Source organism: Penicillium robsamsonii (assembly GCF_028829455.1).
Source record: "Penicillium robsamsonii strain IBT 29466 chromosome Unknown utg000002l_segment0_segment0, whole genome shotgun sequence".
NCBI classification, from domain to species: domain Eukaryota; kingdom Fungi; phylum Ascomycota; class Eurotiomycetes; order Eurotiales; family Aspergillaceae; genus Penicillium; species Penicillium robsamsonii.
The window spans coordinates 1352659-1369002 of record NW_026643220.1 but is presented as its reverse complement, the minus strand read 5'-3'; the positions used below and the strand labels follow the sequence as shown (position 1 = coordinate 1369002).

At 48.1% G+C, this 16344-nt stretch overlaps 9 protein-coding genes across 9 annotated transcripts; 5 read left to right on the top strand and 4 right to left on the bottom strand.

Annotated features, from left to right (window-relative positions):
* Nucleotides 1–736: 736 nt before the first annotated feature.
* Nucleotides 737–1603, bottom strand: N7447_003779 (alpha/beta fold hydrolase; the record flags this gene model as incomplete). The annotated part of the gene is made up of 2 exons (XM_057228054.1): nucleotides 737–1124; nucleotides 1302–1603. The coding sequence occupies 2 exons, from the start codon at nucleotides 1601–1603 to the stop codon at nucleotides 737–739; spliced, it is 690 nt and encodes a 229-aa protein (XP_057087395.1).
* Nucleotides 1604–2019: 416 nt separating this feature from the next.
* On the top strand, nucleotides 2020–3107 carry N7447_003778 (uncharacterized protein; the record flags this gene model as incomplete). The annotated part of the gene is made up of 2 exons (XM_057228053.1): nucleotides 2020–2073; nucleotides 2124–3107. 2 exons carry the CDS (start codon nucleotides 2020–2022, stop codon nucleotides 3105–3107), a joined length of 1038 nt encoding a protein of 345 aa, XP_057087394.1.
* Nucleotides 3108–3369: 262 nt separating this feature from the next.
* On the bottom strand, nucleotides 3370–4173 carry N7447_003777 (dolichyl-phosphate beta-D-mannosyltransferase; the record flags this gene model as incomplete). Its single annotated transcript, XM_057228052.1, has 2 exons — nucleotides 3370–4003; nucleotides 4070–4173. The coding sequence occupies 2 exons, from the start codon at nucleotides 4171–4173 to the stop codon at nucleotides 3370–3372; spliced, it is 738 nt and encodes a 245-aa protein (XP_057087393.1).
* A 283-nt stretch (nucleotides 4174–4456) lies between these two features.
* On the top strand, nucleotides 4457–6009 carry N7447_003776 (uncharacterized protein; the record flags this gene model as incomplete). The annotated part of the gene is made up of 4 exons (XM_057228051.1): nucleotides 4457–4499; nucleotides 4559–4607; nucleotides 4662–5745; nucleotides 5815–6009. The coding sequence occupies 4 exons, from the start codon at nucleotides 4457–4459 to the stop codon at nucleotides 6007–6009; spliced, it is 1371 nt and encodes a 456-aa protein (XP_057087392.1).
* Nucleotides 6010–6207: 198 nt separating this feature from the next.
* Nucleotides 6208–7200, bottom strand: N7447_003775 (uncharacterized protein; the record flags this gene model as incomplete). Its single annotated transcript, XM_057228050.1, has 2 exons — nucleotides 6208–7072; nucleotides 7124–7200. The coding sequence occupies 2 exons, from the start codon at nucleotides 7198–7200 to the stop codon at nucleotides 6208–6210; spliced, it is 942 nt and encodes a 313-aa protein (XP_057087391.1).
* Nucleotides 7201–7499: 299 nt separating this feature from the next.
* N7447_003774 (hemolysin III family protein) lies at nucleotides 7500–8441 on the top strand (the record flags this gene model as incomplete). The annotated part of the gene is made up of 1 exon (XM_057228049.1): nucleotides 7500–8441. The coding sequence occupies one exon, from the start codon at nucleotides 7500–7502 to the stop codon at nucleotides 8439–8441; it is 942 nt and encodes a 313-aa protein (XP_057087390.1).
* A 1020-nt stretch (nucleotides 8442–9461) lies between these two features.
* Nucleotides 9462–10807, top strand: N7447_003773 (Zn(II)2Cys6 transcription factor domain-containing protein; the record flags this gene model as incomplete). The annotated part of the gene is made up of 2 exons (XM_057228048.1): nucleotides 9462–9815; nucleotides 9875–10807. 2 exons carry the CDS (start codon nucleotides 9462–9464, stop codon nucleotides 10805–10807), a joined length of 1287 nt encoding a protein of 428 aa, XP_057087389.1.
* Nucleotides 10808–11149: 342 nt separating this feature from the next.
* On the top strand, nucleotides 11150–12279 carry N7447_003772 (SDR family NAD(P)-dependent oxidoreductase; the record flags this gene model as incomplete). Its single annotated transcript, XM_057228047.1, has 4 exons — nucleotides 11150–11321; nucleotides 11384–11571; nucleotides 11648–11799; nucleotides 11889–12279. 4 exons carry the CDS (start codon nucleotides 11150–11152, stop codon nucleotides 12277–12279), a joined length of 903 nt encoding a protein of 300 aa, XP_057087388.1.
* Nucleotides 12280–14887: 2608 nt separating this feature from the next.
* On the bottom strand, nucleotides 14888–16086 carry N7447_003771 (alpha/beta hydrolase; the record flags this gene model as incomplete). Its single annotated transcript, XM_057228046.1, has 3 exons — nucleotides 14888–15049; nucleotides 15114–15975; nucleotides 16031–16086. 3 exons carry the CDS (start codon nucleotides 16084–16086, stop codon nucleotides 14888–14890), a joined length of 1080 nt encoding a protein of 359 aa, XP_057087387.1.
* Between the last annotated feature and the right edge of the window lie 258 nt (nucleotides 16087–16344).

Sequence of the window (16344 nt, the reverse complement as noted above, 5' to 3'; positions counted from 1 at the left end):
TTTAGATGTCCTTTCGGAGATATTTCCCCTTGATAGAGAACTAGGTATACGACAGAAAGAAAACGGTAACTAGTTAACTAGGAGGCTTGATTTGTGAAAACGACTTTGCCATGTATAACCTGGGATCAATCATACATTTCTCAGTAGCTTCAAATTTATCCAAATAGTTCAGCTGTTTGTGAGGTCACTCAAGATCAAAACTCACCCAATAGTCTACTTGGCCAAAATACCGTCCTGGTGTGACACCGGTCCCCTCAGTATCTCATACCACGATTCTCCAACGACTTGCACTACAACTCCATATCTAGATCATCTGGGGTGGTGTGTCAAAATATACATATACCACCTTCCTAACCCAGAGACTTGATGACCTCATATGCTACACACCAGTCTTAGAAGTTTTATGGCTTTGTGTCTTTGTAGACTAAGCTTATATCCAGTCCAACAGCTGTAACCCAGTCCAGAAACTGATATATCCACACTTTAATGATGGCGAAGTGACATCGCTGCGTAATCTGATCGCCATGACCATATGTTACTGCGTCATCGCACCAGAGACTGTGTCCAGGATGCCACAGCATGACTGGCCCCCATTGGTCTACGAGCAAAACTTGATAAATTGACAAATAATTGAGTGGAGTCAACATACATGGTATGTCATAGTATAAACAGAGAATGAGAATGGCTGACGCTCCTTATCTCAAAGCAATGGCCCAGTTAGGCTCTGGCTGTCATGCTATGAGCTCTCAAGAATCAGCTCTGAGAGAATCTCGTCCAGATGCCTATGAATCGTGAAGTGTGTATCGCCTTCGAACGCTGTGAAGAATGGGCTGTTAGAAAGACGCTTGACATAGTATTCCGTTATTCGAAGCGGCGAATTCCAATCTTTCCCAACATGCCAGATGTGGAGGTTGTTGTAAGTGATGTCGCCGAACTCAATGCCCCAGTCTTGTGACAATAGCTTCGCCTCGTATGCAGCAAGGCTAGCACTCTGTGCAAACGGCTTAAATAACACGCGCAGCAATTGAGCTCGTCGTTCCCCAACTGGTTCCTCGTGTTGATCCTGGTCCTTTAGCAGGTAGTCGTTGACTCGCCGGGTTGCCATTTGTGTATTCAACCCATTTCTAAACATCCACACGACAAATTTCAACGAACCTCATAGTCCAGCTGGCTAATGTTCTGCCGCTAGCATTGACGCACGATATATCCAAGGCATATGATGAGCCCCAGCCTTCCAGTCACCCGCTCCAGCAAATACACCGACTGCGGACATCATGTCTTAAGGGAGCGCCCGTGCGCACGCTAAAGCATAGGGCCCGCCGCCGGAGCTGCCCATGATTGCAAACCGAGAGAGGCTGAGATGGTGAGCCAATTCTTGAACATCGGCGGGCCAGTCCATGATGCGCCGGTTGGGTTGGACTGTGGAAAGACCGAAGCCTGGTCGCTCTGGGGCAATCACACGAATTCCGCGCTGGCGAAAGATATGGTCCAGGGCAGAGGCCTCAAAACGACATTGGGGATAGCCATGTATGAACATCAGCGGATACCCCGTTTCACGACCATATTTGGCATAGCCTAGGGTCCTCCCGTCCGGGAGCCGCATTGTTTGATCGAGCCGCGAGCTTATAGTTTCGATGTATCGACATTTTGTAGCCGGCTGTGTGCTTCTTGTAGAAAAACGTATTTTTGCGGTCGGCCACATGGTAGAAAAATGAGTGAAATCTCACATCTTGATGGGCACACGGGGTTTGAATACGAGATGCATCTTATATATCCTTGGCGGCCAAAAGTGAAGGCTAAGCCTAGACGTGTAGTATGCCGATAAACGGACTACTCCGTGTATGTCAGAGCAAATGACAGCGGCATAATCTACTTAAACTCATAATCAAAATGTTCAAGTTCATGAGATCAAAAGGACCAATGTAGGGCAAATATGGCCGACCCCACCTGCAAATCGAATACGTCAACTGCTGATCTCCCACCTTCATTCTTGACCTTATCAACCACCACACTTTGATCATGTCTTCACACGCTGGTCGCGGGGAGTCGTATAACGGCGTCCTCCACGAATATGTATATACTACGCTATTCATTCTTAATGCCAAGCTAACTGACACATGCAGGCTCCCAGACTTGTGGCCTTTGAGTTCACCCCACCAGCAGAGGGGATTAACAAGACAAACAGCCTTATCTTCGTGGGCGGACTGACAGATGGATTCGGTACTGTTCCCTATGTGTCCAAGCTATCCAAAGCTCTGGAAAACACCGAATGGTCGGTCTTTTCTGTGCTACTCTCATCCTCCTATGCCGGATGGGGAGTCGGAAGCCTTGATCGTGATGTAGAAGAACTCGGGCAATGTGTGCGATTCATTCGCGATCTCAAGGCGTCACGCCAACCCGGCGCACTGACAAAGGCTGCAAAGATTGCGATCATGGGTCATTCGACCGGAAGTCAGGATGTGCTCCACTACCTTTATTCGCCGAACCCCTTGCCGCACAAGGAGTTTGCTCATGGGCTTCAGCACATGGTCCGCCCTGAGCTCGATGGTGCTATTATGCAAGCACCTGCCTCTGATAGAGAGGGTCTGCAGGCTATTATCGATTCCTCTGAGCAGCCCGATGAGCTTAAGAAGGTCTACGATCAGCTTGTGGGCTTTGCCAAGGAGCAACCATACACAGCAGAGAAAAATGACACGATTCTCCCAATGAACCTGACTGCGAAGCTTTCGTATCCTTCCGACACGCCTCTCAGTGCCCGGAGATTCTTGAGTCTGGTCAGCCCTCAAAGCCCGGACGACCCATCTGATGACGATCTCTTCAGCTCCGACTTGAGTGATGAGCGTTTGCAAAAGACGTTTGGGATGGTGGGCACCCAGTCCATTATCAAATCGAAGCTATTGGTGTTGTATTCTGGTGAAGATGAGTATTGCCCGCATTGGGTGGACAAGGAAAAGCTGTTGCAGAGATGGCAGCAGGCCACCGAAGCGGGAGGCGCCCAGTGGGATGCGGAAAACAGCGCAGTCATTCCTGGGGCCAGCCACAATGTCCAGGACAAAGGTCAGCAGGAGCTCATTGATCGAGTTCTACGATACCTCCAGACCCTCTGAGCGCTGGAGGTTGATGATATTGAAGCATAGAAATAGCATAGAAATATGAAATCCAGAAGATAAGAGAACGTTGAATTGATATCGACAATAAACAGGTCATTCAAACACCACCCAAAAGTGCACGGATTCGGAATAACGGAGGTCAGAAAGGGGTATATCACAGCACGGGCAGGAGACAAGTCCAGACATGATACCATGCTGGACTTGAGGCAAAGATGAATCGTAGCATTGGGGCACCAAAGTCTCAATGGTAAGGCCCGATTTAGACCTTTACCCACAGGCTCATCACGCCCTTGAGGTACTCGACAATCTCGGATCCACCCAGCTTGCTCTCGCCGTACAGACGGTCGACAAAGGTGATCGGACACTCGGACACCTTGTAACCCATTGCCTTAGCACGGACCATCATCTCCATCTGGAAGCTGTAGCCCTTGCTCTCGGTCTTGAGGATAACCTTCTCCAGCACTGGCTTCTTGTACAGCCGGAAGCTACCAGTCAAGTCACTCACACCGGGCATCAGCATGACGTCCGCGATGAGGTTGGCAGTGCGCGAAGTGAACTTGCGGAACAAGTCCCAGCCGTAAACACCACCCTTGATATCTCCGCGGTTCGCATATCGGGTTCCGGTCACAATGTCGGCGTCGGTCTCTTCTTGAATTCGAATCATCTCGGGGATGAACTTGGGGTGGTGGCTGAAATCGGCATCCATGATGACAACATAGTTGCCGGTGGTATATTTCAAGCCGTGGACGTAAGCTGTACCCAGACCGAGTTTGCCCTGGCGAGGCTTGAGGATGATGTGTTCGGAGCCATAGAGTTTCTGGAGCTGCTTGGCGATCTCGAGGGTACCGTCAGGGGATCCGTCGTCAACAATAATAACCTCCCAATCCAGCTTCCTATAATTAAAAAAAAAACAGATGTTAGCCCCAGCACTCTTGGATTATATCAGTGTAAGCGCATACTCCTGGTTGAAAGTCCTCTGGATCAGCCAGATGATGATAGGGAGGTTCCTCCGCTCATTGTAGGTGGGAAGAATGACAGAGTACTTGTTCTTGGCCGCGCCCATTTTGAAACCCCACAAGTCAATTAGTAAAGTAAGGAGTGATAGAAGATCGGAGCGAAGATCATATAAAAAAAAAGAGAAAAGAAAAGAGTAGGGACCGTATGGCTGACAGCTTGTTGCATTCGGCAACGCCAGATCGCGGCCAAGTCGCCAGATCCGGCATCCACCGCCCTGGCAGAATCCGATAGCTTATCGGGTGTTTTGCTTCGACTTCCATTGAAATACTTCCAATGTTACGCAACTTTTCATTCTAATTGATCTCAAAAATACTTCAAAGGCTGTAGATATGAACTCACTACCAGACAAGCACATTCGGAATGTCTCCAGGTGTAAGTGCTCACTTTGTACCCTTCACACTTCGACTGTCCCTTACTGATTTCCTATGTAGCTTCTCGGCCCCGCAGCTCGACAAGAGGTCCTCTAGATGCATCAGATGAGTGAGCATTGTACCTTGCCTTCCACCGCTATATATTTTCTCTTACATGATCCAGCCCTCTTGCTCTCCCCGAAACACCCACCTCGCCTATCAAACACAAATCAATGCTTGCTGCCAACGACACCTTTTCTGGGGCATCCTTCTATGAGTTAGATCCGCTTGCGCCAGATGATCTACCTGAAACTATAGAAAAAGACCTCTCGTATTTACTCCGGCATAGCAACTTCCATACCCTCTCTCATCTTGACATCCCTCCGCCACTGCGATCCGAATTCCTTATCCTCAACCCAGGAGAACCTCTACCAACTTCTCTGGGCATCCTCGAAAAGCTGTTGGCTGAGGGTCGATTCCTCATTGCGGCACATTTTTCTGCTTCAATCTTGACCTCGTCTTTAATAACTCCGACGGAGATAAAGATCGTCTTCTCCCTTTTCTACACGCGCTTAGCCTGCTTGGATTTATCGGGCAATACAGTTCTCGCAGCACAGGAATCGAAAGCCCTGGAAGATTTGAGCTCGGCATTTTATTACATCGATCTCAAGCCTGGTTCAGCTGCAGTCGATGACGATAAAGACTCAGAACATGAACAAGAACATGCCCAAGATCCTCGTCATATTGTTCCATGGCCGCTTCGCGTACTGGCCGTGAGACTTCAAAGTATAGGCTTTGGTGATTCTCGCCGCAGCATTGGTGGACTGTATGAGATCGGCCAGGAAGCGCGCCGCGAGATCATGAGACCCGAAGCTACTGAAGCTGAGCGAGAATTGTGGAAACAGCGATTGGCAGATCTTGGGATTAGGAGCGTGAATGCGCTTATAGAGATGGGTGATTTCGACGCAGCCAGGAGATCACTTGATAGTCTCCGCGTACCTGGGCCAGAGTCAAACATCACGAAGTTGAGGAAAGCACTTTTGCTTTTGCGGATTGGTGATCTGGACGCAGCAAGCCAGGTATTTGGTGATGCTATTGAGACGAAAGAGGCTGCTTTATTGAAGCCTCTGATAAGCATGACAGATGGTCGCTTTGCCGATGCAGTGGCTGAGTGGCGTATTCTCGAGGAGGATAGGACAAGGACGGATGGGGCTCTGGTAGCTCAAAATCTGGCTGTGTGTCTTCTGTACATTGGACAACTGGATGAGGTATTTGATTCATATATCCCATACACCCATTGGAAGGGCGATTTGAAAGTATTGACTAATTTTTCCTAGTCTCGTCGCCTCCTTGAGGCCCAGGTCTCATCCAACCACTCGTTTGGTAGTTTGATATTCAATCTGTCGACGGTCTACGAGCTTTGTACCGACAGTGCAAATCACATGAAGGGACACTTGGCTGATATGTTGTCAAAACAGCCTGCCATCGGACAGACCAATTTAGATCGGCCAAACTCAGACCTGAAGTTATAACGGTTTAAATTGAAAACCACTTTGCCCTGGGGGCCATTGAATTCAATCTGTCTGTCTGCACATGATCTAAAAAATTAATTCATACTCCAGAACGATACCTGTCTGCTAATGATACGACGTTTTCCCAACCAACGCCATGCAATGAAACGAACGCCACTGAATGCTCTTGTCCAAAGAAAGTCTAGCCAGACCTAGTACTCAAACACTCGACGCGCTTGGTTCCGGCTTGGGAGGGGCCCTCTGCTTCAGTCGCTTGATAATAACCCTGTCACCTTCCCGCTCCCAGCGAAGCTTCTCTTGTTTCACCAATTTATCCCATGTCCAACTCTGTTCGTCGCCTGTACAGCCGCCCAAAATCCAACTGATGTGCACGCTGAGATAAGCACTACCCACGGCCTTGAGGGCGTGCCTGCGAACTCGGTCTGCAGCCCAGTTCATCACTGCGCGGATGTGAGAATCCACACTGTTGTGCAATTGCCAGAACGCCACCCAATTATCGTGCATCAAGGCAGCCAAAACCTTATCCACTGTCTGTGACTGATAGGAATGCTCTTTCCGCGCCCGGGAACGCAATTCAAATGCCGCTACCATATCTCCTTGCCGACAGGCATAATCGAGAATCAAGTATGTGACCAGTTCCTTGGCTTCTGCGCCGGGTAGTGGGTGGGATGTCTTGTGTAGTTTATCCAGAACGTATCGTAGAGAGGGGAAGTATGACGGCGGGTGATGGGCGAGAATAGACAAGCGAATGGAGAAGACATGAATCCGCTGTGAGAATTCAGCCGGTGTAGTTGTAGCTGTTGCTAGAACAGCTTCGCGCAGCTTCCGAAGAGAGAGCAGGAGTGTGGATAGCTCTGTTGATGGTGGCGGGACCCCCTTCTGTGCGGGGTTTATTTTCAAGGGCGACCGGGAAGCGGGCGGATTAGAAGTCGCATCATTTGAGGGACTTGTGGGAAGAGAGGCCAATGCTGCATCGAGGTCTTTTGAGTGGTGAGCACAAAATCGCATGTATCGATCAACTATGTTGTCGAAGTACTGCGTCTGAATCTTATGGTCCAACAATCTGCGAATGTTAGCATGTTAGCATTCGGGAGAGTGCAGGTCTCAAACGCACTTCTTATCCCCCTTTGAAACAAACCCAACATTTTCCAGGGAGTCAGATACTGGGCGTAAGCGACTCATCTTTTCCATGTGTTGACATGTGTTTTGACATAGTATGATCAACTGGCATTGGAGTTGATATAATGTTTGTCTTGTTTGTTTCCTCCCGAGGCTATCCCAACCCGGCGATTTCCCTTCGTTGCCCCAACTGCCCAACAGCTTCGGAATTTCTCTCTTTCGTTTTTATATTTAATTTCTGCTTTTTTCTCCTTTATTTTCCTTTTTTATAATCAAAAAAATTCATCAGCTGACTTATCTTGCATATACCATTGTTGGTCAACTTCAAAACATCCTGTAACTCATTGCATACTTGCATATTACATGTGATTATGTCTCGCCAGCGTCGCCATATTGAAGATCAGAAATTGTCGGTAGATAGTCAGCCTACGGGGATGGCTGCTATCGGGGAGGAGGCTCACAGCTTGGTAAATCGACTTCTTCATTGGGATGATCTACCCCACTGGCAACGCGACAACCATCACATCCATACTAGATATCGGCCCGCCTCGTCCTCGTTTTTAAGTTCATTTCAATCGCTGGGTTACGTTCACAATGAGACCGTCAACATCTACACCCACCTCTTACCAGCAGTGGTTTCTGTCCCCGCTGCATACTGGCTCTACCAGTCACTTTCTCTACGGTACCAGAGTGCGGCCGATTCTGATATTCTCGCTTTTGCCTGTTTCTTCGCGGGGGCTGCCTTCTGTCTTGGCATGTCCGCAACCTTTCACACAATATCGAATCATTCACCTGTGGTTGCACGCATTGGAAATTCACTTGACTATGTCGGTATCGTGGGACTCATTGTGGGAAGCTTTGTACCTAGTGTCTACTACGGATTTTACTGTGTACCCGCTCTACAGCACAGGTACTGGTCCATGATCTCTATCATTGGACTAGGCTGCGTGATTGTATCCATTTCTCCCCGGTTCCGCACACCACGATGGCGTCCATTCCGCGCCACCATGTTTGTTGGGATGGGCTTGTCTGCTGTATTCCCCGTACTCCATGGGATTAGCATCTTCGGGCTTGATCGCATGCAACAGCAGATTGGCTTGAACTGGCTCGTTTTCCAGGGCTTCTTGTATATACTTGGAGCCGGGATCTATGCGGCCCGAGTACCTGAGCGACTGATGCCCGGGAAATTCGACATTGTGGGGAGTTCGCATCAAATCTTCCACGTGCTAGTGGTCTGCGCAGCGGTAGCTCACCTGACAGGGCTGTTGAAGGCATTTGATTATCGGCACAGCGGGGTTGCCGAAACCTGTTAGATTCCACGCGGCTGAGTTGGGGTCTGGAGCGACACAAGACGTTAGACAACATACTCATGGAAATTCTTTCAAAGGAGGTAGCATGGAAATGTTCACGTTGTAGCGTATGTGGCACAGCTTATGTTCAAGAATCTCTCAAGGGTCAAAGGTCCCCCGCGGCCCTGCTGACGATGACTCGAATTAGTATGTGCAACGATGACACAATGACGAAGAAATGAAGCGGTGAGCGCATAATTCTATTGTAGAGACTAGATCTGGTCAGCCGATAATAAAAAAATGAGACCTTTTGCTTCTATTTTACATGGTTCCCAGCGTTGTCCATTCGAGGCTATTGTACTTGTGTCCCATTGGCGAGAGGAGCAGGGCCCCCAGCGGGATAACCTTGAGACCAACAGCCCTTGTTAGCAAAAGGCTCATCGGGTTCTTCAATAAGCCAGAAACTTAACGAAATTGACGTTTATGATGTTGCATCAGGGTGTGACAACTAACAAAAGGACCCCTAGCCGGTTTCTCTTGGGGGACTCTTTCTCATATCACGAGCAGTATTCGAAAATAGTGAATGCTGCCAATCAAAGCAATATCCCTCTTACCAGATCAGGTTGGATCAATTTTAGTGAATTCTTGAGGGAAGATGTATCATTTTAACCTCAGAATAACGGTTCCAGTTGGTCTCCCATGCGTGGTTGATCAGATGGAACTGGGGTTTCACAACGGCTGACCTCTGTATGCGGCTGTCATCGGTACTGAATTCGAATGCCAGAGTGACATTTCTACCCCCTGGAGCTTGAGCTTGTTCTTGATTGCGGGGGGTGTGAAGCATCTGGCTGGATATGTGTGGTATCATTGTATTGATCCTGGATTTCTATTTCTAACCTCGTTTCTTTTCTTTTTCCCCCCTTTTTTCTTTCTATATCCATATATCACCGAACTCCGGGCTATAGGTATTTGATATCGCATTGGGAGAGAGCCTACTAGCTTCTTTCGTATTTCCCCCTCCCCCCACACAACCAGCAACAGACAATGCTTGCAGAGTCCAATGGCAGCCCATATGCCGGCGGAGATGCACCTAAACTCCGAACTGCGTGTGAAAACTGCAGGCAATCCAAGGTGAAATGCAACCTGTCTGGCAAAAGTGTCTGTACTCGGTGCCTGCGTCACGGCCTACAGTGCCAATACGGATTTGCAAATCGATCTGGTAAACCAAAGGGTAGCAAAAACAGAGCTACCCTCCGCAAACTAGGGCAGTTGCAAGAAGAAAAGCCCACGATGCGTGGCTTCCGCAATAGTCGGCTTGTTGCCCCTGTGGCTGACATGGAACCGTTAGTTGGGAATAGCTACGGCAATCATATTCCCGACCCAGCAGTTGACAACGATGTAAGTTTTTTCTTCCGCTTACCAACTCGACAAGTTTTTAACAAGTTGCCGTCCTATAGGTCTGTTTGATATCCAATCAGCCGGGCTTCTGGGAAAGTCCCCGAAGCTTCGGCAACACAGCCCTAGAATCATCTGTCTGTCCTGGGCAGTTAACCACAGTTGAGAGCTCTCCATTCACAGACCTCGTGGATCCATGTCCTGCTCTCCCAGCCGGTCTGGGATATCCGCATACGCCAGTGACGCCGACATTTCTGTCCGGAGAAATGGCCGAAGGGATAGGCAGTCCATCTCTAGCTGGTTCTATGGCTTCGCCATATCAAATCTCACCATGCGAGTGTGTGGATATGCAGCTATTCCACATGAACCGGCTGAACCATCTACTCGCTGGGTCAATGCCCCTGCGGCTCGATCACAGCCTGCAGACAATCAAATGCGCATGCTGCGCCTGTCAGGTGTTCCTGCAGTGTAGTAAATGCGCCAAAGACAGCACAAATCTTTTGCTGACTATCTCGGTACTCAATCTCACTCTCCAGCTCTTTGAGTACTGGGTTTCGCGGGAGACATCTCGCGCTCCGCGCCCAGAACATGGGGTCGATATCCGCTACGGATACTATGAGATCTGCCACGAGGAAAATAGGCAGATACGCAACTTCTTACTCCGAGGTCTGTTGTTACGGTGTCGGGATGTATTGCTAGCTCTGAAAAGCACCGCTAGTGCTGTCGATGTTCAAATTCCCAAGTTAGGCGACCAGGAAGGTCCATCAGAACCGAAACTATCAGACGAGCACGCTAGTCAGAACTGGACTACTTCAGAGCATGTCAGCTTGCTTTCCGACTTGGATATCGGTATTCTAGGCGGCACATCCAGAAATGACGGCCTACTTCCTATCATCGCAGGTTATGAAGCCACTGTTTCGGCATTCTTACAGTCGACTTCATGGGGCGAGTGTATCTGTGGATCCGGACGAGTGATGCATGACGAGTCTCTTTGAATTATACCCACATATGTATGGGAGGTCAACTGTTTTCTGTGGCTGTACGCTAGGGAAGAATGTGGAGAGCGGAGAAGCCATAATTGGATTCACAAGCTGGACAGTAAACGCAGATCGGCTATAGTAACAGAAAATTGAAAATCAAATCGCCTATATACGATATACAACATAATAATTAACTACGATGTACTCCGTATACTAAAATGAATGGTCATAAAAACCCCCCATCTCTATACCCCACAATCTCGGTCCGCAGTGAGCCTCGGCGATCGCAGAGCCGAGAGCTTGTATAAGACCTTCCCCTCTTACAGTCACATTTGCTTATTCTCCATCATTTCCAAAATGGCTCCCTCCGATCGTCTCAACCAGGTCAATGAGCACCTCAACTACCCGGCCGGTCTGCTGGCAGGCCAAGTAGCCATCATCACCGGTGCAGGCCAAGGCATTGGCGCCGAAGCAGCACGACTGTTTGCAAACGAAGGTGCAAAGGTCGTAGTCGCTGATATCGATGCCAGTATGAAATCCACAATTACCTGATATTCTATCCCTTTGCAGTGCCCTCTAACAACCAAACAGAAAAAGCCAACGCCGTCGCAGACGCGATCAACTCCGCAAAAGCCGGCCGCGCCCTCGCCGTCGTCGGCGACGTCCTCGACAGCAACTACATAACCGAGCTAGTAAAGAAAACCGCCGAATTCGGAAATGGCAAAATCCACATCATCGTGAACAATGCCGGGTTCACCTGGGATGGTGTTATTCACAAGGTGAGACACGATCTCAGCTGTCACATATACAACATATACTACCCAGCGAGCAATCCACTAATCCAATTCCCCACAGATGACAGATAAGCAATGGGAGACCATGTTGGCAGTTCACAACACGGCCCCATTCCAACTCGTGCGCGCCGCAGCACCTTACTTCCGCGTGAAAGACAAGGAGCCGCGCGTAGTGATCAACATCAGCAGCACAAGTGGCGTCCACGGCAATGCGTATGTACCCGACGAACCCCCCAAATCTCCACTCTTTTTTCTCTTTGCCCAAAAATCAAAATACAACATATATTAATGTCTCAAAATAGAGGCCAGGCCAATTATGCAGTTGCGAAAGCCGGCGTCGTCGGCTTGACCCGCACTATCGCCAAAGAATGGGGCCCGGCTTTCGGCGTGCGCTCGAATACCATTGCCTTCGGCTTCGTGACGACACGTCTTACCGCTGCCAAGGAAGAAGGCGCTTTCATTACCACGCCCGACGGCACGAAGGTTGCTCTGGGGATTCCGGGAAAGCAGCTTGCGACTAAGACGGGTTCTACGGAGGAGAAGAAGAAGGAAGCGGTTGCTTACCCTGATATTCCACTTGGTAGACCTGCGACTCCTGAAGAGGCTGCGAGAGCGGTGCTGGGTGTTGCGTCGCCTTGGTTCTCTTATGTTAATGGGGAAACAATTCGGGTTACTGGTGGGCGGAATATGTAGATTCTGCATGTAATAGCGGTATATATATCTGGGATTAGAGCTGGATGTATGTGAAATGGAATTTGTTGAACGGTATACATCTGCCTTATTGAAAGTGTGCATATGTACCGTATAATACCTGACATTGAGACCTCTTCCATTGTAGTGCTCACCTCTTGCCGCTTTTTGATCTCAGAGTAAAATTGAGCACGCCCCTGAACACTCTGACCAGCTCACAAATCATTACATAAGCCGACTAAGCATCATGTGACTAACTATTACACGAGCTCCACTCACTAATCATCATATGAGCGATCTGATTCGCTCACTGAGTAGAGGACTGAACCAAATGAGTAAGCTACATCAATAAAATGCGATACGCTAGCCTCGTCACGTGTAACCATTCCCATCTAGATCGCTTCATCATACTCTCGTTATCCGCACGATTGTTCCACAGCCTACACGGAACTAAATAAAGGCTTCCTTCGTGGTCCGTCTAACGCACCTTTGAAGAGCCTGCTTATCCTAGCGGCGGCGAGAGACATCCAAATCATGCCACACTGGCTTCCCTCCGGGGAAAATACATTAGCAGATGCGCTTTAACGTAACAACATTGAAGAAATTGCTAACTTTTGCCCCCACTGACAGGACCTCTCGGCATTAAACCGCCCGCGTGGTTCTCTTCACGAACTCTAAGCTTAACGCAGGACACCTGAAACTACTTTATAACAGACTCGGCGCCAGCACACGTTCCGTTTACCTCTCCGTTCAGCGTAATTACGAAAAGTACTGCGCGCTACAAAATTTATCCGCATGGCCAGCTTCAAGACAATCGTTAACTTCATGGCTGACCACACGACTCCTTGGTGGTTCGAACCAAAAGGCCGTTAAGCCCGACACCGCACTCGCCGACCTAGCCATTCTCCAAGCCTACCACATCGATAATTTCCTTGAAGATATACTCTACGATAACAAGCCTTTCCGGCGTCTTATAAAAGGGGCGAGAAGACTTAACCTCATCATAAAAGTACGGGTCAGAAAACCGATTTCGCGTGACACTATTTTAATTCGCTATTTACTTCCGAAGGTGACAAAGCTTTCGAGATTTAAAGCTTTTCATTTAGAAAATGATATATACACAGAGAAATATAAATCTAAAGTTAAAATTTAACGATCCTGACTGAATAATCGTGACAGTCCTTTCCCACCGTACTCCTTAAGGTCAATGAAACCTTCTGGCACCAAGAAAGATCATGTATCGAGGTATAGATTTACCCTCACTCGATCCACTTCGTATATATTCTTCCCCGAGTCTACCTAAACAGCACCGAGAAGGGCTTCCACGGTAATCGCCCACATGCCTTTCAGGGCTTTGCCCTTTTATGCTGGGTGGCTTTTCATATACTGATTAAGTCCAAGCTTCTGTCCTCGTAAACTCAAGTTCCCATTGCACGCCTGTTCCTTCAAGAGCTTATGCCCGTCCCCTATCTCAGGTTAGTGGATTACACGGGCCCCCAAAGCATTATCAAACAAGGTGGTGTGTCTATTGCTATACCATTGATTCAATAGCGAATTGGATAGTACGCAGTCACCCAAATAAGCCAGGCGCTTGTTACCTTGTGGCGGAGCGGTCCCGGATGCAAAGCTCGCAGTAGATTGCTTGATTTCAAACGATAGCCGATTTTGTCTTGGAATTCTTCCATTTTAAATTGAGATGCCACTAGGGTTAACCACCACGATGAAAGATATGCTCTTTGGTGGCAAAAATCAAAATGTCTTGGTTTTTCAAAAGGACTGGACCAGTGCAAGATTAGGACTAATGAGACCGTGGATTGAGAGAATCTAACTATAGTAGTGCCAGTATTATTAATGAGACTTGAGTTACGGATATAAGATATCACCTCCTTTTAAAAGACCAAGATAGCAACGAAGATAGCCATTTCAGTATCCAGTGAGCTATCCTACAGGTATGTCACTTTCCCCTTCTCATCAAAAAGATCGGTTTCTTCTACTTACGGCGTAAGAGCGGTGTGTTCATCTTCCAGATTTATCCAGTCAGGCTAGATAGCAATAATTTCAAGGCTTATTTTCACTTTATCATATTTAAAGCAGCTTTCAAGAATCAATACATATACGAAATAAGTTGCCAGGTGTCAGCACTTTCTGGAACCCTGTGACATAAACGGCAGCATCCACAAGGGTCGTGTTATCAATCCAAAAGGCATTGTAGTCGTCAGGTGCTCGTAAGCATTTGAGCTGAAACTGTCAGGAATTACATCTTTGCGGTCTTGGTCATGATGATTGATACTTATGATGGTGATATTATCTAAGAGGGCCGTGAAAAAGAGAAAGGTGAAGAAGGTGAAGAAGGTGACTGACATGGAGAAAGTACAAAAAGAATCTACCTCCAGGGCTGCTAGTGGTGTATTTGCATTCTTGTATCATGAATAATACGTGCTGAGCGTATATGTTACATATAACTAGTCAGTTCCAAGGTTCAATAGATCCACTGGAAGGTCTGTATAGTAAAACAACAACGTTACTAGATCCCAATACACCTGCTCAAACGGGTTCCCTCAGCCGTGATTTGATTTGCTTCATGCAAGAATTATCAAATCAAGGATTCCATTTACAGGCTAATAGATGGGGCCACAGTCTGCACCATGGCTTTGACGGTCTCCAAGGACGGTGTCTCCAGTCGAAGGAGCCATGCGAAATGGGAGAGTATGTCGGAGTTGCAGCGGCGCGACTCACTGAGAAACGGCAGGATACAAAAATGGCCATGAGGAAGCTATAAACGTATTATTAGAATAATTCACTATAATGTAGTTTGGAAGGAAGGGGGAAAGGCTCACTCCAGGATAGACATCCAACTCCGTTTCAACTCCATGTTTCCGGAGGATCCGCTCGTAAACAAGGGCATCATCGCGATAGAAATCCTGCCCCGCGGCCTGGAAATATACTCGAGTTCTATTTCTGACTATGGCTTCATATGGCTGGGGGTGAAACGAGTTGAACGGACTGTACCATGGGCTCTGGACGTCCCTCTTTAGAAGCTCGAGGACAGCAGATGGAATCTCGCCATTCATCGGCGCCATGATATTCTGCTTCCGCGAGAGATAGACATCCTGATACTCAACGGGGACGTGGTGGATATCGGAAAAAATACAAGGTATAGATAGCCAGAGTCCTGTGATTTTGGGAGCTCTGTCCTCGTCAGCCCATTTTTGGCTCAAGGTTGCAGCCAAATTAGCTCCTGCACTCACTCCACCGACCACGAAGCCTGATGAGAGATCCACCCCAAATATAGATGTGGCATTCTGAGAAAGCCAGTCCAAAGTATCCCAGATATCATACTGTGCCGTGGGGAAGGGATGCTCTGGTGCGAGTCGGTAAGATGGCAGGACTATCGTTGCACCGTACAATGCCCTCAGTGCCAACGCATATTCAGCCAACTCCCTATTGTCCCCCGTCACAAAAGCCCCCCCATGCAGCAGGATTACTAGGATGGATCTCTTCACTAGAGGTTCTGGCCGGTAGACCCGAAGAGAAGATCGAAATCCGTCTCTCATGGGCACCTCAATAGTCACCCCGGAATCCCCCAGTGCTTGAAACTTTTCAGCTGTCCATGGCTCCACGATTGATCGAGCGGCTTGGATGTCGGTCCAGTCCATTGGGGGGAAGCTGTTGTATTCCTGCCACGCAGCGTACTGAGGACTTGGTTTTACTGTCAGCTTAGATGTGCCTGTGCATTCTTCCTAAGATGACATACTCGGTTTCACCTAATCGAAGGATATCATCTTTTTTAACAAATCTCAAGGGAGACATGTTGGGTGGGAAGAGGGTCGGAGTTGAGTGAAAAATCTAAGCGATGTCTTGTATGCGAGCTTGAGGGGAGTTGCCCGAATTTATAGCTAACTCTGCTGACCAAGCAATGCACTATTAGACTGTATTTTTCCCTTCTCATAACTGGTTACACATTTGCTAGTTGTAATGGTTTCTTAAAATTTGGGGGAAATACCAAGAACAATCATCCTATTACTGGGGAAACCAACTATATCTATATCATAAAATGTATGTGGATGG